Source organism: Mytilus trossulus, chromosome 14, assembly GCF_036588685.1.
Source record: "Mytilus trossulus isolate FHL-02 chromosome 14, PNRI_Mtr1.1.1.hap1, whole genome shotgun sequence".
Taxonomy (NCBI): domain Eukaryota; kingdom Metazoa; phylum Mollusca; class Bivalvia; order Mytilida; family Mytilidae; genus Mytilus; species Mytilus trossulus.
This window is the reverse complement of record NC_086386.1, coordinates 52458628-52486222: the sequence shown is the minus strand read 5'-3', so window position 1 is coordinate 52486222 and position 27595 is coordinate 52458628. Positions and strand designations below refer to the sequence as shown.

Here is a 27595-nt window from a genome sequence, read left to right as displayed (position 1 = left end):
CTAAGGAATAAAACGATAAACACGACAAATACACGAACCAAATAACTTATAAATAGTTTGACCTCAGTTACGAAAGCAAACCATTATGATGTTATGTATTTTATACATTTTACTCAATTACAATGTGCTGTTCACTAAAGATATACACCAATGTATCAATTTTATTTTCAAATTGTGCAAAATAAAGACTTTACTGTACCTTCATCTTCAGTTGAAATATCAATGAACTCAAACTCAAACTTTATTTGCATTGTCTAAAAGCTCGACAATACTAATAAACCCTTTTTCGTTTGCTATGGCTACAGAAGACTTTCCAGAAATGTCTGTTATGTTGATTTTTGCTCCTTTTTTAAGCAGTATTTCAACTATTTCAATATCACCGTTGAAGCATGCTTTATAAAGAGGAGTCTCACCAAGAACATCTACTGCATTAACATCAGCCCTTTTCTCAACCAGAACGGTCACAACCTGTGCATGATTGTTTATGCAAGCAGTATGAAGAGGGGTTATTTCATTTGTGTTCGCCAAGTTGGTACTGGCACCATGTTCAAGTAATAAATTGACTATATCAATATTCCTACCATAACAAGCAAATTCTAAAGGAGAAGACTTAAAATAATTACACTGATTTACATCTGCATTTGATACCAGAAGTGACTGTACTATATTCGTGTGTTTTTCTCTACAGGCTAACATCAGAGGCGTTGTTCCATCTTTATTCGGAATGTTGACATCAATCTCTAAATTCAACAGCATCTTTACTATATCAGAGTGACCTCTGGCACAACTAAATAAAAAAGCTGTCCATCCATTTTTATTTCTCTGTTGGTAGTTGGCATTATTGTTCAAGAGAATATTTGCAACATTCTGATGCCCATTACCGCAAGCTATACTAAAAGGCGTAAAGTCATCATTTGTAGCTGAATTAACCAAAGCACCATTGTCTATCAACGATTTTACAATATGTTCATTTCCAATTTTACTTGCAACATAGAGAGGTGTCATGCCTGTTTTCTCCTTTGCATTTACGTTGGAATGATTTTGAATCAAAATATCTACTATGTCAATACTCCCTTGCTCACAGGCTGCATGTAGTGGTGTAAATCCGTTTGATGTGCATGTATTCAGATCTGCCATATATTCAATTAGAAGTTCTACAATGTCTTTATAATTCCCAGTACATGCATAATAAATAGGAGTTCTTTGTAATCTGTCAAATGCATTAATATTGGCTCGAGCAATTAATGCATTTATATTGGGACGAGTTAGATTGTTAACTAGTAACAATAAAGCAGTATTATACTGTCCATTCAAACAAGTTAAATGTAACGGCGTTAATCCATGTTTATCTTGTATATTAACAATAGCATGATGGTCAAGCAGTATTTGCACGATGTGGGTAAAACCGGATAGACATGAGACGTGAAGAACACTTCGCTGCTCTTTCCTCGTATACGTTTCGTTGATTTTAACCAAATCACCCTCCAAATTGGTGAAATATTTAACGACTAGGATTTCGTTATGTTCACATGCATAGAAAAAAGGTGATACTTTGTCATTGTTTAAAGCATGAACATTTCGACTATATTCAACCAGACATTTGACTGTATCAAGATGACCATTTAAGGATGCTAGGTGCAAGGGTGTGTTTCCGTTCGCATCGACTCGATCAACGATTTGGGCGTCAATTCTAATAAAATGAGAAACATAATCTGCATAACCTAACGATGAAACAAGACGAAGAACGGTAGACAAACCAACTAAATTCGTTCTCGACGGAATGTTCTGTTGCATCTTATTTAGGTGGACTAACCATTTCTGCCTGAATATTACACAGTCATTTTGATTATTTCTAAAGACCTCACTATACTGTCCTTTGCTTAGTTCTCTAGTAAGACGTGTGAAATAAGCATGTTCATGCTCCGATCTAACTTTTATGACAGGAACGGTCTGTTCTTCGTTTACACATGCCAATCGTACTTGATTTTTGAACACATCAATTTTACAGTACTTCAGTACAGATATTAAGCATGTTTTTGCAATGCCATAAAGAACTATATTTTGCATGGTTTCATGGATAAATTCGAAACAATCGTTTTGAACCCTTACATATGTGTCAGTCAAAGCCACGAGGTGACTTATTATAACTTTTTTTGATGGACATGTTTGAAAACCAGATTCTGCAAACAAGGTTTTTATCAACTCTTCATTTTCAATGTCATCAATAAATGATTTTTTAGTGATTTTTTGTGCTAGAGCAAGCACAGCTAAAGACATGTAACGCACTTGTGATTTTTCCTCGTAATTATTTATTTCTTCTTCGATGAACTGAACGGGCATGGTAAAAATCCTTTCAATTTCATCAACGTTCTTCGATGAAAATTCCGAACATAAAGAGGGAAAAAAAGTATACATCATTATAATTTCGTCATTCAATGGTGCTACGTCACTTTTGTCGATATATGCATCAAAGATTTTTCGTTTTTCTGACACAGTTAATCTCAAATCTTCTGCATGTAAATCGCATACGAGTGCTGGAAATTCAAAAAGTCCATATTTTTTATGATACCAAATAGACTTTCTACACGTTTTTATAATTTTAGTTTGTTCGTTGTTACTTAGAATCTTACGAATCAGTGAACCTTCTTTTGCCCATAAATCTGCTTGCGCCTCATCTAAGGCATATTTTCCAATAAAGTCATCCAAGGCCGTAACTACCCTTGAGGCAAGTGAGGCAATTGCCTCACTAAAATTTCGACAAGATTTTTTTTTTATATACATATACATAAATATAAAAGTCATCTGTTGTTCTGTCTCAACCTTAATTTCTATAACTTGTCATCATTCCTTTTAAACTATTCTTCCTGGATATAACTCAGCATCTTAACGTGTGATCCTTCTCGATTACATTAACCTAGTAACGATAATCATCATGGATCTTTAGTTAAAACTGCCTCTAACAGAAAAAGGAAAAGCGACACTGAAGGTAAAGAAGGAATAATTCTAGTAAACTAGTTTGTTTGTGATCAGAGTCTGAGTATTGCATATAACTTCATTAGGATAAGTAGACTGACAAATCAAGTACTGGTCTTCGGAAGGGGACAGTCCTGTCTGCGTATTAATTCCTCAAACTTCAATCTTTCTCTTTACAGATAAATAAAACATAAATATATGAAACATGAATGCATGGATTAGCTTTTATCCATGTTTATTAACCTTAAAAATTGAAGGAATATTCCATATTCCAATTTGATATTATTGAGAAATGGTAGAACCTTTAACACAGGATTTGTCTTTACTAATTATTCGGGACTGCGGAATTTCGTTTCTTTATTTACGGGGTTTCGGAATCGGACACCCCCAACCCTAACCCCTAAATTTATAGATTGTGGAACTAAAATACGACCAACTATTTCCAGAAATAATTTGAAATTACGGAACTACATGTAAACGTCAAAAAATCCATTCCAATTCCCCTGTACCCATATCATATATACGTACTCTATAGATAGAATCATATACATGTTATTGTATCTTATCTCATTCTATCACTAGTTTGTCTACTCTTTGTCAGAATAAAAGCAAGTTTAATATTTTGTAACTGCGACTGTATGATGGTGCTTATAGGGAAGCTTAATTCCCTTTTGCAAACAAAACTGTTACTATCGATGCTGCTACCGAATTGCTGATTGAGAAGGAATTGGAAGAAGCATTGATCATTGTTTTGATGATAATGTGCTACCTTTAGAAACGCAGACTTCCCTGAAACGACTGAAAACTTGGAAAAGAGCATACACGAGTGGCTGATTGTGCGGTCTTGCCATGCTCCATCTTCCTCGCGATAAGGATATCAGCAGACCAAATTATAATTCTGAAACGATTTGACTGAACCGGCCATAGAAAAATTTGGCAAACTCTACTGAATCGATGTTTGTTCTATGTCCTGGCAGCAGACTCAAATCAGTGATATTTGGATGATCATCTTACATATAAATTCAAATAAAGTTGTTAAAAATTTGGTGGTAGTAATTAAAAGTCTTAAAATATGAAAAATTTATATAAAAAGTGTCCAAATTCAAAACATTATCAATCTCTCTAAAAATGCCTAAAATGCAGGATTTTGCACCATTCATTTCATACCCTCCAAAAAAAAATTTCGCCTCGCTTCGCTCGGCTCAATTATTTTGCCTCACTAAAATAAGATGCCTAGTTACGGCCTTGTCATCAAAGATGAAAACTTGGTTTGTACCTGGTACGTAATATTGTAAAAGATCTGTCGGCTGTCTGGCAGGTACAATTGTATAATCATATTCGTTCTTTAATCTGAATGCTATATGATAAGCATATGCTGATTTACCCGTCCCTGTTGGTCCTATAATAGCAATTACGTTTTTTGTCTGGATGTGCAGATATAGGAAATGTGCGGCTTTTGTTAAAACAAATTTATCGAGAACAGTGGACCAATGGTGAAGAATTTCCTTTTGTAATTCTGTAAAAAGGAAAATAAATGATGTTTTTGTAATAACATGAAAAGAATTGAACAATATTCGATTTTGTTGGATACAACTTTCTTAAAAAAAAAAATAATACCCTGGTGTGTATGATATACGGAATATCATGTAGAAAACAGAACATATGTATGTGGAATGTAGTAATCGTTACTTATTTCAACATATATATTTTGAATAAGATCTTTCTTAACAGGACTATACTATATCAGTACCAAAACTAACATTACAAAAGTAAGAGTGTTAAAGGTTACGCAACCTTAATATTTGTGTATGAGGGGTTTGCTTTGTATTCCTGGTGATTATACGATCTCATTTACGTTACCATGGTTACTACGTTTATAATTTTGTTTGCCAGCTTAACGTTTCAGCTACACAAAACTCATCAGTGACTTATTCTACGATTCGGAATGTAATATAACTTGACATAAAAAATACATAATTTATATGTCCGTTATCATGGTCGAAATTTTCATAGTCTTAACCTTTGGCAGTCGTCAATGACATAACGAATATCTAATTGAAATGGCGTGAATATAGTCCTGTGGAGCCAATCTAAATAACACAGATTTTCGTATCAAACTACGCACAGTGTGATACGAGAAATATTTATTTATCTATCTATACAAGACACAAACATAAGAGAACAGCAACACATTTTTGACTAGTAAAACAAAACACATGATGTAAGGACAGATTATACCTTCTAGAGATATGTTAACCTTACAACTGCTCCATACACCGAACACAGTTGCCCTATTGCTATGAAAATTTGAAAACAATTAACAAAATTGAATGTCAAAAGACATCTTTACCTTACATTCACTCCATACACAACATATAGTTGATCAATTGTACATGCATATATTACTTGAAATACAGATCAAAACACAAAAGACATAACATTGATCCCTGCTGGATTGTCAGTTAGCCTTAACAATCAATTCATACAACATACATGTATATAGTTAACCTTCTGCGTTAGATATCTAAGAAAAAACCCAAATTACGAAATTCCAATATTTAACCTTAATCACTTATCCATAAATAAGGTAGAGGTAAGGTAAACCCTGTCTCACGGATATGTATGCGATAAAAGGAATCTATCAAATAAATTAAGTTAACCTACTACTATTTTATGCATATAGATCATATGACAATACCTGTAATTTGTTTACAAGCAATAGAAAAAAATTAATAATGGACATATTACAGACGGACACTACATAACACAAGGTTTCTGCATAACAGTGATGAAGCATCCAGGTTCCATACCTTTGGGAAATATAAAACTTTACGCCTGATAGTAAAACGTATGTCTCACTTTGAGTGACTGTTGTTCTAGGTGAGACGTGCATTTTTTTAATTTATAGTCTGTTACAATTTAAACATTTCAACATCTAATCGCCTGCTCAAAATTAGAGGATAACTGTTTTCTATCTTTACCTAGTACATGGTATGGAACATTTCCTGCATTATTTTTGAGTTTGCTTATTTCGTCTTTTAATTTCTGTTTTTCAAAATTATTTGCCTCGTTTTGTTTTTCATTTGCAATAATACAGGCAAATTTTCCCTCAATGTCCTGTATTGGAAATGTCTCGAAATCTACAAAATACAATTTACACTGAGAATATTCTACTGTTAATTATAACTAATCTTTCTGCTTATGTACATGATGTATATCAGTTCGTCGATAAAATTTTACATTGATTCATGTCTCAAAATTTTTGAATAATTGAAATCTTAAGGCTTTTCTACCTTAGGAATATATTAACTTTAGCTGTATTTGGCAAAAATTTAAGGAATTGTGGTCCTCAATGCTCTTCAACTTTGAGCTTTATTTGACCTTTTTAAGTTTTTGGATTTTAGCGTCACTGATAAGTCTTTTAAAGACGAAAAGGTGCGTCTGGCGTAACTACAAAATTTAATCCTGGTATCTACGTACGATGAATTAATCATACTCCAATAACCCAATGTTTACCACAAGGGCGATCGCGACTAAGGAACATAAACATGGTCACTTTTTGTGTTCTTCCGATCGACAGGAAAACTCTTTCCAAAGTTTTGTTTCTGTTTGTTGGTGATTTTTGAAAAAAAGTAGCCACATAGTCAGAATGGAACGATCAATCCGATCCCTCAAAATAAAAGTGCTAAGCTTTGTGTTCGTTATTAATACGCTTCATTACCACCCCGTATAACCCCGATACAAATGATACCGGACATTGACGCGTTCGAAGCGATGATCAGGACAACATTTGTGATGACAACAACTTCGATTGCCTTTCTGGAATTTATTTGAGCATATATAAATATGTCAAAGTGCAAGTTAGTTTATTTTTTCAATTATACAGTTGTTGTAAGTTTTAGATATTGTATAAAACGTTTGATAAAACTGCTAGATGCAAAACGCACAGACATGGTGCAATTTCATTCGGTTTACGATATAACAAATGCTAAATATCTTTCGTGCAAACACCTTTGGTTATTAATACCTTAAGCAATACTAAATAACTATACATTGAATTACTACGTTCCTTCAAATGCACCCTAGAACCTAGAATAAACGCAATATCATACAAAATAAATTTTCTCTTACTGTATTGTTCGTTCCACCAAATGTGTCGCGTTCGTTGTGCGTTTTGAAATAATCCTTGTACAGTTCGTTGACAAAAACCGTCACAAATCACTTTCTTGTCAAGGTTTTTGAGATGGTGTCGGCGACCCTTTTTCTGTATTTTATTGTTAATGCTTATCTGTTAACTTAGTCAAAGAAGTTGAACTTAAAATATCTGTCATACAAAGCTAAAATTGAAACATTCAATCAGCGTATATCGGCTTGGAATATTTCTATTGAAAATTGAGAATTTCAATGTTATTCCAGATGAAAGTTCATAAATATATTCAAGAGGAAATAAAGTTTCAAAAAGTGAAGTACAGTCATTAAAACTTTAATGACTTCCTTTTCGTAATTTGAGGCTCTTCCAAATGCCGATGTTGGTTCAAATTTGCCTAGACGAAAGCAGACATACATGTAGAAGATCGTTGAACTTAACATGCTTAATTTGCCGAACGCCATAGATGGCATTCCAACTACTTTATTTTTTTTATTACATTTTTTTTTTACATATAAAGCTTTGTAGATGTGGTGCGATGGCCAGTGAGACAACTTTCCACCAAAGTTTAAATGAAGTTGGTGTATAAAACAATTATTATAGTCCAATGTCAACATTTAACAATGAGGAAAACCTATACCATATAGTCGGCTAAAAGAGACCCCGATATAAAAAAAAATATGAAAAATTAAAACGATAAAACTATAAACGGTTATTTATTTATAACTTATGAATTATGTATTAAAGAAGAAAAAAAATGACAGATCTATACAACCAATGTACTACAGGATCCTGACGTTGGACCGACAAAAACAAGTGCGGCGGGATTGAACATCTGAGCCCCAACCCACTCTTTACATTTGTGTCCTTATTCAATATACATCATTTTATTAAGTGGCAGTCATAACATCCCTGACGTAATTCCGGGGGGCCTCCTTCCAGGACTTACATGTAGTATGTGTTGCTTCTTTGTGCTTATCCTGAACATGCATGATATATTCCCAAGTGAACGTTAAGCAACCAACAATCAGCCATTACGTAAAACTATGCGTGTCATAAACAAATAAAGGGTCCATAAATTATTCAGTACCAACATGAAAGAAGAAACACAGCAAATGTCTAAGGTTAGGTTGATGATTTATGCTTTGCTCAACCCATAATTTACCAATGATGCCAAGGGTAACTAGGGAATATAAGTATGGTCCCTGTGGTCTTCTGTGAAATAAATCAAAATTTGAATGAAATGCATCTGGGTGGGTGTAGACTTTAATATGCTTATAATAACCAGAATTACCTGACCAATCATTTAGATTTTTGCACCACAGTAGAAAGACTGTAATGTTCTAGGAATTTAAGTATACCTCGAAAATTGAACTTACACACAAATACAATTGAAGAAAGCAAACCAGTTAATATTAAGAATTGTCTCTTCGTCTTTATATCTTCACATTAAAGTAACTGTATTTCTATTGATGGCTATCAGTTACATGTTCATTGTATGCACATATTCTGAAGCCATAATGTAACTCTATGGTAATATATGACCCGCCTCTGAGATTTAGGCAAACAGGCTTAACCTACAATCCATTGATTGTTTTTGATTGCTTTCTATATCAAAAAAACGATGTGGTATTGAAACAGCTTTTCGCAAGAGACCAAACGAAACAAAAATGAACAACTATAAAATTGAGAATGGAAATGGGGAATGTGTCAAAGAGACAACAACCCGACCAAAATAAAAAAACACAACAGCAGAAGGTCACCAACAGGTCTTCAATGTAGCGAGAAATTCACGCACCCGGAGGCGTCCTTCAGCTGGCCCCTAAACAAATATATACTAGTTCAGCGATAATGAACGCCATACTAATTTCCAAATTGTACACAAGAAACTAAAATTTAAATAGTACAAGACTAACAAAGGCCAGAGGCTCCTGACTTGGGACAGGCGCAAAAATGCGGCGGGGTTAAACATGTTTGTGAGATCTCAACCCTCCCCCTATACCTCTAACCAGTGTAGAAAAGTAAAAGCATAACAATACGCACATTAAAATTCAGTTCAAGAGAAGTCCGAGTCTGATGTCAGAAGATGTAACCAAAGAAAATAAACAAAATGACAATAATACATAAATAACAACAGACTACTAGCAGTTAACTGACATGCCAGCTCCAGACTTCAATTAAACTGACTGAAAGATTATGATTTCATCATATGAACATCAGGCTCAATCCTTCCCGTAAGGGGTTTAGTATCATACCATCATAACATATATGAGAAGAACATAACCCGTGTCATGCCAACAACTGTTTTTAGAATAAATGTGTTTAGTTCCGACGCAAAGACCTTATCAGTGACTCAATATTAACGCCAAAATATGCAATCTTTAATGACTTGACAACAGTATCGTAATTATATCCCTTCTTAATAAGTCTATTCAAAGGTTTTGTAAGTTTATGAGGTGAATACTGACACCTTTGTGCTTTATAAAGAATATTTCCATAAAAAATTGGATGTGAAATACCTGAACGTATAAAAAGTCTGCATGTTGAGCTATATTTACGAATGATGTCTTTATACCGATGATAAAATTTAGTAAATGTTTTGACTAGTTTGTGATATCGAAAACCCTGGTGTAATAATTTTTCAGTAATACATAAATTTCTCTCGTTAAAATCTAAAACATTGTTACATACACGAGCGAATCGTACAAGTTGAGATATATAAACACCGTAAGATGGTGACAAGGGAACGTCACCATCTAAAAACGGATAATTAACGATAGGAAATGAAAAATCATCCCTTTTATCATAAATTTTAGTATTCAGCTTTCCGTTAGTGATATAGATATCAAGATCGAGGAAAGGGCAGTGGTCATTGTTAGTATTAGCTTTATTTAAAGTGAGTTCACCAGGATAAATTTCATTAATATACATACTGAAGTCGTCATTATTGAGAGCCAAAATATCATCCAAATATCTAAAAGTATTATTAAATTTGTTTATCAGATGTTGTTTTGATGGGTCTTTGCTTATTTTTGTCATAAATTGTAACTCGTAACAATACAAAAAGAGGTCCGCAATAAGTGGTGCACAGTTAGTCCCCATTGGAATTCCGATAATCTGACGATATACGGAATCCCCAAAGCGAACAAAAATGTTATCTAGTAAAAATTCAAGGGCATATATAGTATCAAAGTATGTCCAATTAACATAGTTTTTTTGTTTATTGCTACTAAAAAATGACCTAAAAGAGTTTGAACATATATATTCACATTCTGATTTTTTGAATGCCCATTTAATTAGGTGTGTGAATTTTTTCTTAATGAGATTGTGAGGCAATGTGGTATACAGGGTAGAAAAATCAAAACTTTGAACAGATTCAAAATCACCAATATAAGCATGCAATTTATCAAGTACTTCCAACGAGTTCTTGACACTCCAAAAGTAATTTATTCCACTATTTTCGAAGGCCTTATTTGAACAATTTATTATAAGGTTTTTAATTGTACCAAGTGTGCTGGTAAGAATAATAGACAATTTAGTAGTTGAACAATGGCTTGAAGACGAAATAAATCTATATTTGTAAGGGGTTTTGTGTAGCTTCGGAAGCCAATACATAGTTGGAACTTTCATTGTATTTGGCTCTGCTTGTAAAGCGGTGGCTAAAAGTTTATGTTTGTTACAGATTTCGTTTTCTGAAAATGGAGTCAGTTGGAATGTTGGTGAATTGGTGATTTCCTTTTTCAGAACCTCGATGTAAAATTTACGTCAAACAATAATAATAGGTTGCCTTTAACAATGAACAAAGCCCACACCGCTATAAAACATACCAAAATTACAAATGTAGTACAATTCATACGAGTAAAATAACGGCCCAATTTAAGCACAAAATAGTGAACAAAAAAATATATATAACTACTGAATTACACGCTCCAGGACAGGTACACACAGAATATAGCGAGATTAAACATGTTAGCGGGCACCCAACCCACCACCTAACTGTACATTGACTGTCGTAGGGTAAACACTTTCAAAAATGCTATCAAATTAGAAATCGGACGTGTGTATATGTATGCTAAAGCCATAGTTGCATCTGTCGAGTTATTGTATTTAAATTTTTCCTACCAATTCACACTTTCGTTTACATGAGGATTTTGTTTACATGTAAACATTTCACCCAAGAGTTTTTGGACAATACAACGGACATTATGATTGCTGTCTGCATGTTATGGTGGTAAATTATTATTTTCAAACATGCATATTGGTTATAATCATATCAAAGCATAATCAAATACATTTAAAATTCATTAAAAAACGCAATAGTGTGTCAACGAAGCGTACAGTATAAAAAGGTGTAATGACAACGAAGCGTACACACCATGAAAATAAAGACACTTTAAAACGTGTATTTTGTTTTGTTTCTAGATACAACATAAACAAACGACCTTTATAAGTTTGTTTATTTATACTATGAAGTTTTCAAAAATGTATGTTTTAAAAACTATGAGGAATGAGAAACATTAAGTTTTGAATGTTTAAAAATACCAAGCATGTTTTATTATTGATATCGTCATGCGTTTTTTTATGTTTGTATATAAAAATGTCACATTTTTTAAAAACCTTTTAGTAACTAATGAGTATTATGACAAAGAATATATTGGAGCAAAATATCCGAAGAATAGATATTAGATTGTCTTTAAAAGTATGAATTCCTTACTGTCTTAACTCAGTGTTACACGGTGAGTTCGATTCGAACGCGTCAACGTCCGGTTTCATCTGTATCGGGGTTATACAGGGTGATTACTATGAAACACTAGGCCTATCTATCATCCAAGTATTCCATTGAATATTATATAAAGCCTTACAAACCTCTAAAGATTTAGATGATAAAAATCACAATAGTTGGTATAGCAGTGTCAGACACTTATGTAAAATTATTGACCTGCCTAGTAACTTTTGTTTAAAAGTATCCAAGTAGCCCAAATAGCCAAGGAAAACTAAGAACATATTGTCAGTTTAAAACATTATTTTGTAAAGAAAATTATTTAAATATCTTGAAAAATTTTGATTTGAGAAAAGCTATCACAAAATTCAGGATTTCATCTCATAGACTTAAAATTGAAACTGGGAGATATTCCAAATTAGAAGATCATCAAAGAATTTGTGATAAATGCAATTTAAATAAAGTGGAAGATGAACTTCATTTTCTTATAGAATGTCCTGTATACTCTAAGGATAGAGACATGTTATTTGATCTGATATTTAAAGAATGTAAAAAATTTTACTCCTTGGATATGGTCAATAAATTTATTTGGCTATTAAACTGTGAGTCTATTAATATTTTAAAACAACTTGGCTATTTCTTATCAAAACACCTGCCTTGTGTAAACATTTATAATATAACACTGGGATACTGTAAGTAATATTTAAAATGTCTAACTTTTTTAAGCATACTGTTTTGTTGTTTTGCTTTATTGTATTTGTAATTGTTTGTAACTATATATTGTCATGAATGTATATGCACTATGCCCCTTGAAGGTACCTCTTATGGAAATAAAAGATATTCTATTCTATTCTATTCTATTCTATTCCAAGCAGGTTGACCCCTAATAACTTTAACCTCACAACTTATCAAATGCAATTGTTTGTGTAACAGCCAGTTAAAAGAGTCGATTTGAATAACACATACATTGTAAGATAAACCTTCTTTTATAAATAATAAATTGCGCCGCATTCCGCAGCTTGATACGACCACCTAAAATAGTTAAGGCAAGTATGGATAATACATGTGAGCTTGATACAGAACTGAATTTGGATTGTAATTTAATATTTTACATATCATAGGTATCTAACACAGAACGCATAGAGTCAGAGAACAAAACAAAATATAAACTGTTTGTTCCAAAGACATTTCCTGAATAGATAAATTCAAAACTTCATGTAGCAATGAACGCTGTCAATTGACATTTACATCTTACAATCCTTTCATAAATCAAATACATAAGACATTTTTCTTATAGTATATGAGAAATGGACTGGAACACCAAAACTTAACATTGTTCACTGATCCATTAAATGAAGTTGAGGTCAATAAAAACTTTCTGACTGGCATGGAACCTTGCAAGGTACGAACATACATAATATAGTTATTCTATTACTCATATTAAGATATAAATTAACATTACACAACATTTTAACTTTGTTTTCAAGTAGTCACTAAACCAATAAAATGATGTCAAAGACAATGCCATGGGGCAAACGAAAAATCATAACATAAGGCATCTATATACACATTATTACATCCAGGTCTTCAACAATATAAAACGTTTTGAAGTGTTAGGTAAAGCCGCCACCGTCGGATCATTATCAATATGTCGAGCTCAATATATCGCAGGCTACACAAAAATGATAAAAATGCCTATTATGTTTGTTATGTCAATAGGTTTGAAATCATAAAAAATACAGGTGCATTCTTGAGCACTTGATATGCTTGAATAAGACTAGTAAGTGGCACTCGAATTAAAACTCATGGAAATCAATATCAGGAACAAACGTAGGAGCATTGAAACCAAAAGATTCAAAACAGCTTTCCAAAATCTTGCTCAGACCATTTATACCTTATAACTGTGTGACAAGCCAGCATCTAGTTGAAAATTAAATCATCAATGATATTTCTGTGAATTATAGTTTCATAGAAACACCCAATTTATAGTAGAACAATCACAATTAACAAAAAAAAGTAACTCCAATTTTATAAGCACTGCATGTTAGTAATTAACACGCTTTCTAGTTAAGTTCCAAGTCAATGTTATATGTGTTTAAGTATATCGTTTGGTAGCAAACCCTAGAGCGTCGTATATATATCTCAAACGTGCGTTGTATTTCTCTTACTATGATCAAATGATGCATTAATTTGATAAAAATACCTTTGCGTTTTCGTTTCATTTTGTGAAAACAATCTTGCAGGACACGCAGCCCCAAAGGTAATACTGAAAATAAATGTATGACACTTATTATTATTATAATGAATAGTATACAAACTCGTATATAACCATTACACATGTATGGTTGTGTATTGAAGGCATTATTCATGCATTATACAGTACCTTACATCATACAATGTACAAACATGTTAGGCAATCTGATACCAATGGCCAGTCGACTTAATATTTCTAGTTAAAGGCATAAGATACAGTTTTGATTCTGTATTTACAAGTTCGTGAAAATTTGCATAAAGGCTATTTTTTAACTGATTAAATCAAATATGTAATACAAAATATACCTTCATGTGCTACTTTTTCGGTAAAATGAGGTCGAAATTTTGCATATTTGCTAAAAAATCAGATTTGTAGCCGTAATTTTTTTTCGAAAGAAAGTCATAACTTATTTGTTATAAAAGATAAACAGAAATTATTGTTTGTTAAATAATCGGTAATTTCTGTATTTTATAGTTAACAAATAAAATTATGCATTTTTATTCAGAAATAACTCATATTTATCAAATGTTCATGAATTGAGGAAAATACGTCATTTTTTGCCGCATGTTTATCAAGATTTTAAAAAATCCTCTATTTACAGTTTTAAAACATTTGGGTCACATAATCTCCTTGAAAAATGCAACAAATTGCTGTTTTGAAAAATAGGGGTCCATGAACTCAAACTTCAAATTAAATCAGTTGGAATGATAAAAATCAGTCGAAAAATGCATCTTTTCCCGATATGTCACAGTTTGACGTTGCGAAAATCACATTTTACGTTAGCAACGTCATTACCTCCCCTGTAACTGTATCGTATGCCCTTAAATAAACAGTACCAATTTAAGTGGCTGAGTTGCACATTTCTACTGGACACTAAATGGTGCTTCAATTGTGTTCGAGACCAATATCATTGCACTTGATATCTTAATACAAACGATAAAAAACTGATCAACCTAATTAACTGAAAATTTAGCCAAAGACTCATCGTTTTGCACGGGGCAATATTAATACTTCAAACTGAAAAGATTTCTAAAATGTAAGAAACAATACATTCCAACCAAACACAATATCGTTTTTTTATGTCAATACCGAAGGACTGTTTTCTAGGTTGTAAATAACACCAGGGACTAATGACAGTCTATCAGCAGAAGTATAAACCGAGTAGAAATAATTTGATCTGTACCAAATGCGAATTTCGACATTTCTCTTCAGTGACAAGACAAGATATTTGACTTTATATTTCTATTTAAATAAACAGTACCAATTTAAGTGACAAGACGAGATATAACATTAGAAGAACAGCATGAATACCCACAAAAACAGATGAGTACAAAAGTAAATAAATGACAAAGAAGAGATGTGAATAAATGAATAAAAAAGGAAAGTTAAGAGTAATGTCATCAACACTTACTAACATGTACATATGCACGAAAAACATTAAGATGTGATAAGTCAGTTACTGAAGCCTTTACTTATTTTGGATAAGTACTAGAATATACGTCGGGGTACAATTATTGAATAAAGATTTCAACTTTGCCTACAAAATCTCAACAAATGGTAAAAGAAAAATTGTCTTATGAAACAATCAATTAAATAACCGGATACGGAAACACACTGTTTCAATTAACATTAAAGTATAATAAATACAAAAGTAAAATAAAGTACCAGCCAAATATAAAAGACATATTTCGATATCAAAGAAAATTATGTACTTCAAATACTTTGTCGCTCCGTAGTTACATGCGTATCGTCGTCAATTTTCAGATACATATTTCAAAACGAAAACCTAATTTTTATTACTAATCCGTGGAATTAGGTCAATGTCATACGAACTTGTAGGTAGATAATGCATAGATGATGATACCAAATAGATACCCTGTCACTTATTGTATAACTAGTGAGTAAAATAACACGATATACAACTATTCCAGTTTCTCTTAACAGTCGAAGAACCAAAAAAACAACTTCGGTCAGTCAACTGACATATATGTCGGGCAGAAGGTTCGCTGCATAAGGCAGGATTTGTATCTTATAAAATATCACATATCATACCGTTTTACCTTTTTGAAACTTCACACAAAAAGATTACATATTCGAATTAAGACGAGAATACCTATTTTTCGCATTTCTATGACATTCGTTGTCGGTGAGACAAAAACATTCTTGTAAATATATTACTCACTTGCTACTAACAGCATAAACATCATCAACATTACCAAAACTGCAACCAGTACATTCTTTTTATATGCTGAATACAAATTATGAATTAAAGTTAGTCCCAAAGTAAGATTAGTTTACTGCTCACTACATTTAAACAAAAGTATGTGTTATGGAATTTCCTGTCCTAATCTTCATTAATAAGCGTCAGTAAAACTATTGTTTAATGTATTATATTGCATCAATCTCTGTATCAATTTTATAGTTTCTGGTATATTAATAACATTAAAGATATCTTTGGTAAATGGCTGTCAAACTTTTTTGACCCAATACTAATAAAAGGCATGTTTAGAAAAGAGAGGCGAAAGGTACCAAAGGGACATTCCAACTCAAAAGTCGAAAATCAACGCCATGTTTAATAAATAAGGACCAAAAGATGAACAAAGTAGTCAAGTCCTACAAACATATAGATTGGTTATCTGTTGGACTATTGTACTCCTAATCTAACCTAGTAATGAGTTCACGATTCAGCTAGTAAGCAAGCTAACAACAGCTTTTATATTTACCTGCACACTCAATGCAATCAGCTGTATAATAAATTATAAAATAACTTTCTTTGTATAACTAAGGAACCAAATTATTTTTAAACGATGCAATATTAGCATTAGAAAAAAATATTTACAATGTAAGCATATATAAACATTAAGTCGAAACACCGAAATTCTCTTTAGTATATACGTTATCAAAAATATAATAAACATATCACGCATAATCATGATAATAAGCATGATAAGGATTTCTTATATATTTTATTTTAAAACGATAACCAAAAATACAGATTTATTCTGATGTTGGTCATGCTATATCGCACTTGGTTATTGTTATTGAACGCAACAGCTGCCTTATGATAACAACAACCACATGCATATCATCAAGGGTAAAAATATATCACGAAGCAATAGTTCTATACTATAACGACATTTGACTATAATACTCTGTCAATTTGCTTTATCACTAAGACAAATTTATATACTATAAAATTAGTTTGATAAAACATGGAGCTACCTTTTCATACTATTCTGTAATTTCACTTTGTTATGCAGATTATAGTTCATACTATGAAGACATTTTGATATAACATGGAGCTTCATTTTCATACTGATTTGTCATTTAACTAAACTTTTAGGTGATATTACTATGTCATAAAGATACATTTTATACTACAAAGACATCTTAATATAAAACTAAACACCTTTTTCATACTATTTTGTCACCTCAGTATATTATGACGATACATGTGCATACCAAACAGGTGTAATACCACCATTAATTTTCACCTATTAGTCTTTGTTAAATTTGCAGTTTTCAAAAAATTGTGCAGAATTTATCTTTGTTTCAAATAAAGAAATACTTGGCACGAGTAAAGTTTTATCCTGTCCAGTTCTATAGAAAAAGTTTCACATAACATTTCAGTGCATATAAGAAAATAACCATCATTGGAAGTTAACCAATCAAATTTCTCTCCTTATTCTATCTGTGTGCAAGGTTTAGTCACCATGTAACCTCAAGATTACAAAATTTTCTATAGAAATCACAAATAAAAAATAATGGTGTTTTGAAATACCCAAGACATATGTTTATGACACAGAAATAGTTTTACTGCATTAAAATGTAGGATTAATTACCTACAACGGTCATATTCAAGGGAATATTTTTTTAGACCTACTTTCGTATGCAACCGGATGTGACGTACCATGATTTGGTGGTATACACCTACAATCATCTCGATGTGATATGAAACAATTTTGTGATAATATTATATGTCATATAACTATCTTATAATGACATATTTTTATGCTAACAATTGCTATATCACGATGTGTCATCTATATACTATTAGACTATTTGATTACACTATGAGACCATTTCATCGTACCGTAATACAATTTCACCATACCATATGACCATGTCATCAAATAATAAGACAAATCTATGAATAGCTAGCGGCGAAAATTCCCCGCGAAATTCGTCAGCAACATCGATTGTAATAAAAAAAAGCAGTGAAACGCAGGTACGATGCAATATGAGGAGCCCATATCCCTGACCCATTGCAGTTTAGCAGAAATCTTAAATAGTATTATTAACTTATAGCTGAGAGCCAGATCGGCATATTTTTAAAATGACATTAATGTTAAAGTCATAATGATCTGTAAAATGAAGTTAACAAATCAATGTTGAAAGTTCATAAAACTTTACGTTTGTATTTAAATTTTACAAAGTTATTTAGCGTTGAACATAGACACCTTCGAGTCAAGGGGAAGGGGTTGCATTTCAATACTCAATTGGTAGGGGGTGCCGCTGGGTTTCAGCTACCTACCCTTTCAATTTAAATAAGATTCTACGAATGCATAACATTTAAAACTTGCGTAGGTGAAAGTGTGAACTTTTTCCTTTTGGTTTGGTTTCATGAAATGTGTTGAAAAATGTACTACCAAAATGACGCAGAAGGGAAATTTGTGGACTGAAACACAACCATGAACACCCAGACTTTCAGCTGTGAAAATTACTGGACTTTTATTGAACAAGTAATGGTTACATGTTTGTATCATATTATATATTTCTGATATACTCTACTACCTTTTCACATATTCATAAAGAAGACGTTATTGTTTAATAAACTGAATGTGACTTCTTACTTGTAATACTGATTATTTCAAGCATTTTTGTCAAGTTTTGTCATCATCAGTTCAATAGTTTGAAAAAAATATAGTATAATGAAAGACGACATCTACAGCGATTCGAGCAAAATTTCTTCGACAAAACCAAACCTAGCCGCATCAAGATATAATATAGTGTGGACCTATAAATGATCAAATATTTATCCCATCTGCCTACAAACAGTTGAATATGATACACAAAATCATTTTAGGAAGATACATACCACTAATGGACTTCTTTGTCCTCTTTATAAGGTCTTTTTTGGTCAATGTATACCTCTCATTGCCTCAAAGTCTCAACTTTTCAGACCAATAAATAAAAATAATGTGGTAACTTTCACTCATTTATGATAGAAATGTTATAAAAATAGTAATCCAAGTATTCAAGCAGAATGAACAATCCATGAAAAAGTTTCCTGTCTCCAAGGAGGTTTCAATAAGTTCTTACGTAAACATTTACTTTACATCGCGTTCCAGAGAGGGACATAACTGGCTTTTCTTTTGGTGAATAATTTGTTGTGACAGCATTACAAATAATTTCATTTACTTATAACTATATATTTATTTTCCTAGAAAAATATTCTATCGTAGCAGAATAAAAGAAATAAGGAAAAGAGCTTCCCAAAACACTAAGTAGAATGGCTTTTTTTGTAAACTGAATATTCATGATAGACATGTTAGAGTCCTATTTCAAGAACATTATCTCATTAAATTTGTTTTTGAGAGACTCAATCCACTCTGAATATTTCATTTTTTGTAATAGTTCACTAAAAAAGCAAGAAAATTTAACACATGGGCTTACTCACACGATCAAAGGTACATGTACAGCTTCCCATAATAGGTGTCATTACACCATTGATTTCCCCCTATTAGTGTTTGTTAAATTTGCACTTTTAAAAAATGTGCAAAATTTATGTTTGTTCAAATAAAGAAATACTTGGCATGAGTGAAGTTTTTTCCTGTCCAGTACTATAGAAAACATTTCACATAACATTTCATTGTATATACGAAAATACCCATCACTGGAAGTTAACCAATGAAATTTCTCCCCTTTTGAATCCGTGTACCAGGTTTAGGAACCGTGTAACCTCAAGTGTACAAAATATTCTATAAAAACCCAAATAAAAAAAAAATAATGATGCTTTGAAATACCCAAGACATACGTTTATGACACAGAAATGCTTTACCGCAATAAAATTTAGGATTAACTACAACTGTAAAATTCAAGGCAAATTTTTTTTTACCATATTCGTTTTGAACCGGATGTGACGTACCATGATTTGGTAGTATTAGACCTTCAGCATGCATGTCTTGTCTAACACATGGTGATATTCAAACCACCACAACTTACTTTTGAATGTCACATTTGTTACTGGACGAAAAACACTTGTTCATCACTTTCATTCATTTTTTCTAGTTAACAATCCAGCCTAAGAATTCAACGGGATATAGTATATATATTTTGCATCAATGTTATTATATATTTGATTAATTTTCATTTAGTTTGGTTTATTTTGGTTTATTCATTCGTTTCTATTTCGTTTTGCACTTTGTAGTCACCCAATAGTATTGTACCTGTCTGATGTTGGTACGGTTATTAACGTTCGGTTTGGGTACGAAAATCAGAGATGAACACTTCTTTTTTGAACATCTTCAAATAATAGTATATCAAAACATAAATGTTTTCAGCATGTTGTCATCTCAATAGAAGGAGACTTCCTATATACTAGGTTATAGGACGCGCGGCTAAAATATGAGAAGTGATCGCTTGATATAAAAATATGTCTATATAAGATAGTTATATGTTATAATAGTATGACGAAATTGTTTCATTTTATATCGAGATGATTGTATAGTATACAAATATATCGTTTTAATATACAGAGGTGACAAAATAGTATGAAAAAGATGCTTAATTTTACATTAAGATGTCTTTATAGTATAACATGTATCTTTATGACATAGCACTATCTCATAATAGTTAAGTTAAATGACAAATCAGTATGACAATGAAGTTCGATGTTTTAATCAGATGTCTTCATAGTATGAACTATTATCTTCATAACACAGTGAAATGACAGGATAGTGTGTATGAAAAGGTAGCTCCATATTGAATCAAATTGTCGTTATAGTATATACATTTATCTTAGTGATATAGCAAATTGACAGAGTATTAGAGTCAAATGTCGTTATAGTATAGAACTATTGCTTAATGATATATCGTTTCCCTTATTGATGTGGTTATATTTATCATAAAGCAGCTGTTGCGTTCCATATATTGCCGTTATTTTCCATTGTAAACACAGAAAAGCGTATGTTTGATATATCAACATCCCATTTAGTTTTATCAAAAAAACATCTTTACATTTATATCTGAGTTCTATGTAGACACGTTTGCGTGTAAAAATCTACGTTAACATAAATTAAAATATTTTAACACGTAGTTTCCCATTACAATCACCTCCCCCACAGTTATAAAATGTTAACATGTGTCTTTTCAAAACTAAAGGACGATTGATAATATAACAAACACTAGAGGTGCCAATGCGCACATATCTCGAAAGTATTGACAGAAAATAGAGGTTAAATCATAAAAATTTTTCATTTTGCTTATATTTGTTATATTTAGATTTCATAGTATTTTTTTTTTTATATTTTCCTAAAGTTCATCCGTCATCATAGTTTTGAAGTTTTGTTTAACGTCTTTGTGCATTTCTGAATAATTTGTTGCATGAAACCGTTTTGATTTTGTCATTTGATAAGGGACTTTTCGTGTTGAATTTTCCTTGGAGTTGTGTTATATTATTTGCACAACAAACCAAACAGTATTTTAATACTATAAGGCGCAAAAAAAATTGATTGGACTCAAGTGTTTATATAATCTATTTTTGCAGCGTTTCATAAAGGACACTCATCATAAATCAAAATGATACTATTAATAAGGATCGAATTATTAAAAAATGAAAACTATTAACCATTTGCATAAGCTCGTTAACACTTCCAAAATGTATATACCAAAGGATTTTTTTTCTATGTCCTGTATCAATTGGGAATTCTAAAGTTTTATAACTAATGTTCAAATTTCTAATAGATCAACATACCTATTACATGATATTCCAACGATGAGTTGTTTGTAAGTATTGATATCTTAGGATCTTTAGACGTCCTGACAAAAAAGAGATAGATAAATTAAATTTGTACATCGTATACTTATTATGTTCTAGTGTCATTCGCTTTATCGAGACAAATGATCGTGAAAGAATACTAACGGTGGTCAAGCATTGCGACCAGATCGTGAAAGATCTGGTATACTTGTTTGGGTAGTGTATGAAATATTATCGATAAGACACATGCTACGTCAGTAAATAATCTCATTTAATCAAGTATTATGAAAAAAGTGGAAAAACATAACTGTCTGTCAAAATGGTTCCACATAGTATCTGAAACAAAATCAAGACTTTTAACAATTTGCACCGTTTAACAAATTTACAAAAGGCAGATTGCTCACCGAAATTTCAGAGAAATAAAAATGTAAACACATGTTGTTTTTTTCAAATTGTAATGCTTAAACTACTTTTTGCCTAGAAATATCGTTCAAAATTACTGTTTGAAATAGTTTTTAAAGTAATTTTGATCTAGTTTTATTCAGAAACTTTGCAAAACGGTAATATTTATAAAACAAATATAATATTATGTAATGCGAAAAATCGGATACCGCATTTGGATGATCATAAAAAGGATCGTTAATAATCGATTGCCGCATTTTACGTTATTGCAAACAAATACACGAAAGCGCTCGATCATTCTTTAAACATGTGATCACTTATGCCTGTAATCAGTATATCAACAGATTGGATTTACATGACTTATTCGCTTCACTTTTGTTTGTGAATATGGCTATATAGGTTCAATGCCATTGTAATTGATTTATTGATAATACCACACCAACAAGTTTCCGTATTCCGTATAACATTATACGGTTGTCCGTCCGTCCTATATAATATTTTGGAAAGTGGAGGTTGTCTCAACTGATGCCCATTAACTTTTATCAAATCAGTCAAACGAATATCTTCGTGATTTTTGTAAAAAATGGGGGGGGGGGATTGTTCAAAACAAAAGTGAAGAAACACAACTGTTCTATTCCTGACTAGACACAGGCATTTTCCTAAGCAAATAATAGGTTTAATCTGGTTTTCGTGCTATATATATACCACCATGATTACTTTGGAAATGTGTCATGATAAGAACATAAGTAGCGTTAACTAGCTCTTCAACTTTGTTTAACTCCAATCTAGAGGTTTCCGAAATTTAACCGTTAAAATATAAATGACAACAAAGGAAAAGGAGAATATGCATCGTGTGTTAACTGCTTTGAATATTTTACAAAGAATACTCACAAAACTCTTGATAACGTGTCACAGTTAAAACTGAGCTTCCACTCGTTTTCATTAAGGCACTCATAATCTAAAATGGTTACATACGAATTAGTTTATCACGATAATGTCTCTGATAAGTAGTCACGTTATTGGCTCTGAACAATACTTTTCAATTTATAAACGCTAATCTCCCCTCCCCTCCAACAAAAAAATGATAAAAAAATGAAAAAGGCCTTCAAAATCTGTATTTGTTTGTAAAGTAACAAATGTCGATTGCGGATTAAAAAACAGCCTTTGTCAATTGTTATACGTCAATTTAACGAAAGACAGGCTTTAAAACATTTCTTCAATTCTATTGAATTTTGTGCTGACATGAATTGTCATTGATATGGTTATATTTATAAATTTACTGTTTACAAAAAAAATGAATTATTTGAAATACTAAGGCTTTTCCACCTCAGGCATAGATTACCTTAGCTGTATTTGGCAAAACATTTTGGAATTTTGGTCCTCAATGCTCTTCAACTTCGTACTTTATTTGGCCTTTTTAACTTAATTGAACTCGAGCGTCACTGATGAGTCTTTTGTAGACGAAACGCGCGTCTGGCGTATATACTAAATTTAGTCCTGGTATCTATGATGAGTTTATTTATCCCTTTCCATCCAATTTCTATACTTCAATTATATATGTTGAACTCTTCGCCGATGCTCGGACTTGACTTATAATTGATAATTTAACCATCTCGATTGGATACATCCGATAATCCACAGGTACAAATGTAAGAATATGTATGCAATTTTAACTCGACTAGTCTTACCATTCAATCTGTTCTTCATGACTTTTCATCGTCGATAGAATATACCACAAGACTAATAATGAATCGTGCAATCTCTGTCAGTAGACCGAAACAAAAGCTCTTGATTTGAATATTGGGACATCATAATTTGTTAACACGAAGGTTTATTCACTCCCCCCTTTTAACACATTTTCTTTATAGGTGACTTGAGAAATAAACCTTCCAATTGCAACGTTGCTAGCTAACAAAACATAAGATATAATTCATCATTGTACGATTTATATTACTGGTGACCTGAAAATGCAAAATGTGTTATCGGAAGACCTTAAATATCGTATATGGATATAAGTAAGTAATAGAAAAAGCTCCGAAAAAAGTTATAAAGGGACATAACTGAAGAACGGCAAAATGATGCTATTCAAATGTGTACTTGATCTCAGATGTTTTTCGATTTAGAAAAAAGCATAACTCTAGAACGGTAAAAGTGACACCACCAAAATGTATAAAAGAGGGACGCCAGATACCAAAGGGACAGTGAAACTCATAAATCTGAAACAGACTGACAACTTTATGGCTTAAAATGAAAAAAACAAGCAGACAAACAATATTACACATGACACAACATAGAAAACCAAAGAATAAACAAAATGAACCCCATGTGGTTATAAGCAAATAATATAATTGTGAATCAGTTTCAGAACATAAGGTTGAGGCTAATTAAAGTTAGAGAAACGAAACGAATCATTCTGCAATATGTATTTTCATACCTGCGAGTAACTCAAGAAACGAAAAAAACTACGCCACAAAATTTAGAACTTGATCCGTATCATGTGGTAATAAGCATTGTGTTTAAATTTTATTTAATTAGGTTGGGGCTAACTAAAGTTAGAAAACAACAACGAACAATGCAACATTATTTTCCATTTGTAAAGGGTTGTAACTCTAGAACAGTTATAATGGTACCACTAAAGGACCAACATGATCTATGCAGTTATAAGTATTGGGTAAAAATTCCATAATATTTGGTTGAAGCAAACTAAAGTTAGAGAACGGAAACCAACGTACGATTGGACGGACATACATACGGACAAATGTAGAACCTAGTGTCCCCTCTACAACGTCAGGGGCATATAAACTCGCATACCTGGTGATAAAATGTATTTAGTTGGACATATTTTATGATAACAGGAACAATCTTCTTTAGATGGTACACACAAACATGGATGATTTGGTCGTGTTATAAAATTATATCCTCTCGTATAATCACATCTGCATGATCTATCATTTTTTTCTGTTCCATTTCTAAAAACGACTTGTCCTTCTTCACTGCAGTCAGATTTTTTATAAACACATCGACTGTTTCCAGAGGATAGGAATTTAAAAGGTTGATAGACATTGGTACCACAATCATTTCCTTGAAGTGTTCCTTCGGATGACCCAGCAACTATAAGTTTTCTTCCTAAATTCAAATCAAAAGATTTCTTGATAAAACAAAAATAAAATGGAAAAAAATATTTGTACAAATACCATAAAGAAAAAAACATATCTTGAAACCGCATCAGTTGTAGAATAGGAATCCTTTTTTTCTTTTGCTTTCAGTTACTTGTGTTTAGAATCAAATTTGTTCTTTCTGCGAACTAAGCTATTTCATAAAAAAACTGTAGTTCATATATTCTCGCTAATTGTAAAGGCAGATGGAAAACAAGTAAAATACATAGAATAGTGTATCTTTTATTGACTTTCTCTGTACAATAAGAATGACCAATACAAATAAAATATTCGTATTAAGACAATGCAATCAGGAATATGTGTACCTTTAATGAATAGTTTATCAAAGTACACACTAAGGGTGTACCATTTTTTCATATTTACTTACGTATTCCACGGTTGATGCACGTTTAGCAAAAAGCAATGAGCCATCAAAACTACATCAACCGAGTTTTTCTGTATTTAAAAAGGTTTAAATTTTTTCTCTACAGGAGAAAATATTTGGAAAATATATAGTTGACTGTTTACAAAAATTCCTCTGAGTGTAGGCTTTATTTTACCGTTTTTAGTTACCCTATCTTTACCGAGAACCAAAATGTAGAGTAGGGAACCGACGGCTTCTTATCTACTCTGGGGAGGTTGGTAGTGTAAATATATAGAAAAAAACAGATGTGGTGTGCTCGCAAATGTGACAAATTTTCACAATACACCAAATGGCATAAACAGTTATAACTACAGTATACCGTATGATCTTCAACAATAAGCTAAGGCCTTGTCCTATTATTTACTATAACAGGCCCCGAAATCACAAAAACAAAACAATCCAAACAAGAAAGCTAACATTCTAATCAATGTCGAACACAATACAAGCAGCCTCTTACGACCGCAAACGTCGAAATATTTGACACGTTTGGACGCAATAGTGAAGTTTACTACAGTCAAACTATTTTTTATAGTCAAACTAATTGTGACAGAAAATTTTAAAGTTTTTATCTTTCGCATTAAGCCCTAAAAATTAAATATACACAGAAAAAAGTCCCATTAAATTTAACTAGAGGAAAACTCAAAATCAGCGTTTTCAATTTCCTATGGAAATAAACATTGGAAGGTGATAAAAACTCCGCAAAACTAAATCTTTTTTTGTCTGTTTTGGGTTGATTTTCGTTAAATTTATGTAAAGTATGATACATTGTACTTTGGCGGGATTATAAGTTCGTATTTTACTATATTTTATTGATATATAATCTTTTGCTTATGAAATGTACAAAACCGAAGTGTTATGGGTATCTTTTTTTTTGTGTGTGCATTTTCATTAAAGAAATCGCAACTTTGTGGCTTGATGACCATTTTGAAAAAATGATTTGAAAATCTGTTAATGTTTATATCTGTATATTATATTTGTTCAGCATCTTCCTTGTTTGAAGGAACTTTAAACCACAAAAGGAAGAATATATGAATTATTATTTTTATCAAATTTGTCATTCTTTACATCGACATGTCGAAAAAGTCATAAAGTGGTCAACTAATGAATTACGAAATCTAGATTGTAGCTAGATAAAAGATACGAAAACACATTAAGAGTTGTTTGCTGTACTCTAAAGACAGCTGAAATGTCAAGAATCAAAATATTCTGTTGAATAGAAAAGGTAAAATTAAAATTTGTATCAATTTTTATGGAGGTCTGCCTTTTTTAGCAGAGTTATAACCCTTTTCAATGCAAATCTCTACAGGAATTACAAATCGTGATTTTTTAAGTCTTTCTCAATAAAGATTTTACGGGACTTTTTTCTGTGTATATTTTGGGCATAATGCTAAAGATTAAAAATAAAAATCTTCTGTTGCAATTACTTTTAGGTTAGGGTCAAAATTATGCTAGATTGCCGGGACTAGTTTGATACTTTCTGTATTTAAAATCTGATCAAATGTGTTACGTTTTACAGGTGCAAATGTATTTGATACACAATTA

General features: G+C 31.9%; 1 protein-coding gene across 1 annotated transcript in view; it reads right to left on the bottom strand.

Moving 5' to 3' along the window:
- Positions 1–234: 234 nt before the first annotated feature.
- Positions 235–27595, bottom strand: part of LOC134697872 (uncharacterized) — a 31457-nt gene continuing 4096 nt past the window's right edge. The window contains exons 3-5 of the mRNA XM_063560159.1: positions 25286–25600; positions 4250–4489; positions 235–2534 (exon numbers count right to left, since the gene is read on the bottom strand). Of these exons, the coding sequence (XP_063416229.1) occupies positions 235–2534; positions 4250–4489; positions 25286–25600 (2855 nt within the window). The remainder of the gene's footprint in view (positions 2535–4249; positions 4490–25285; positions 25601–27595) is intronic.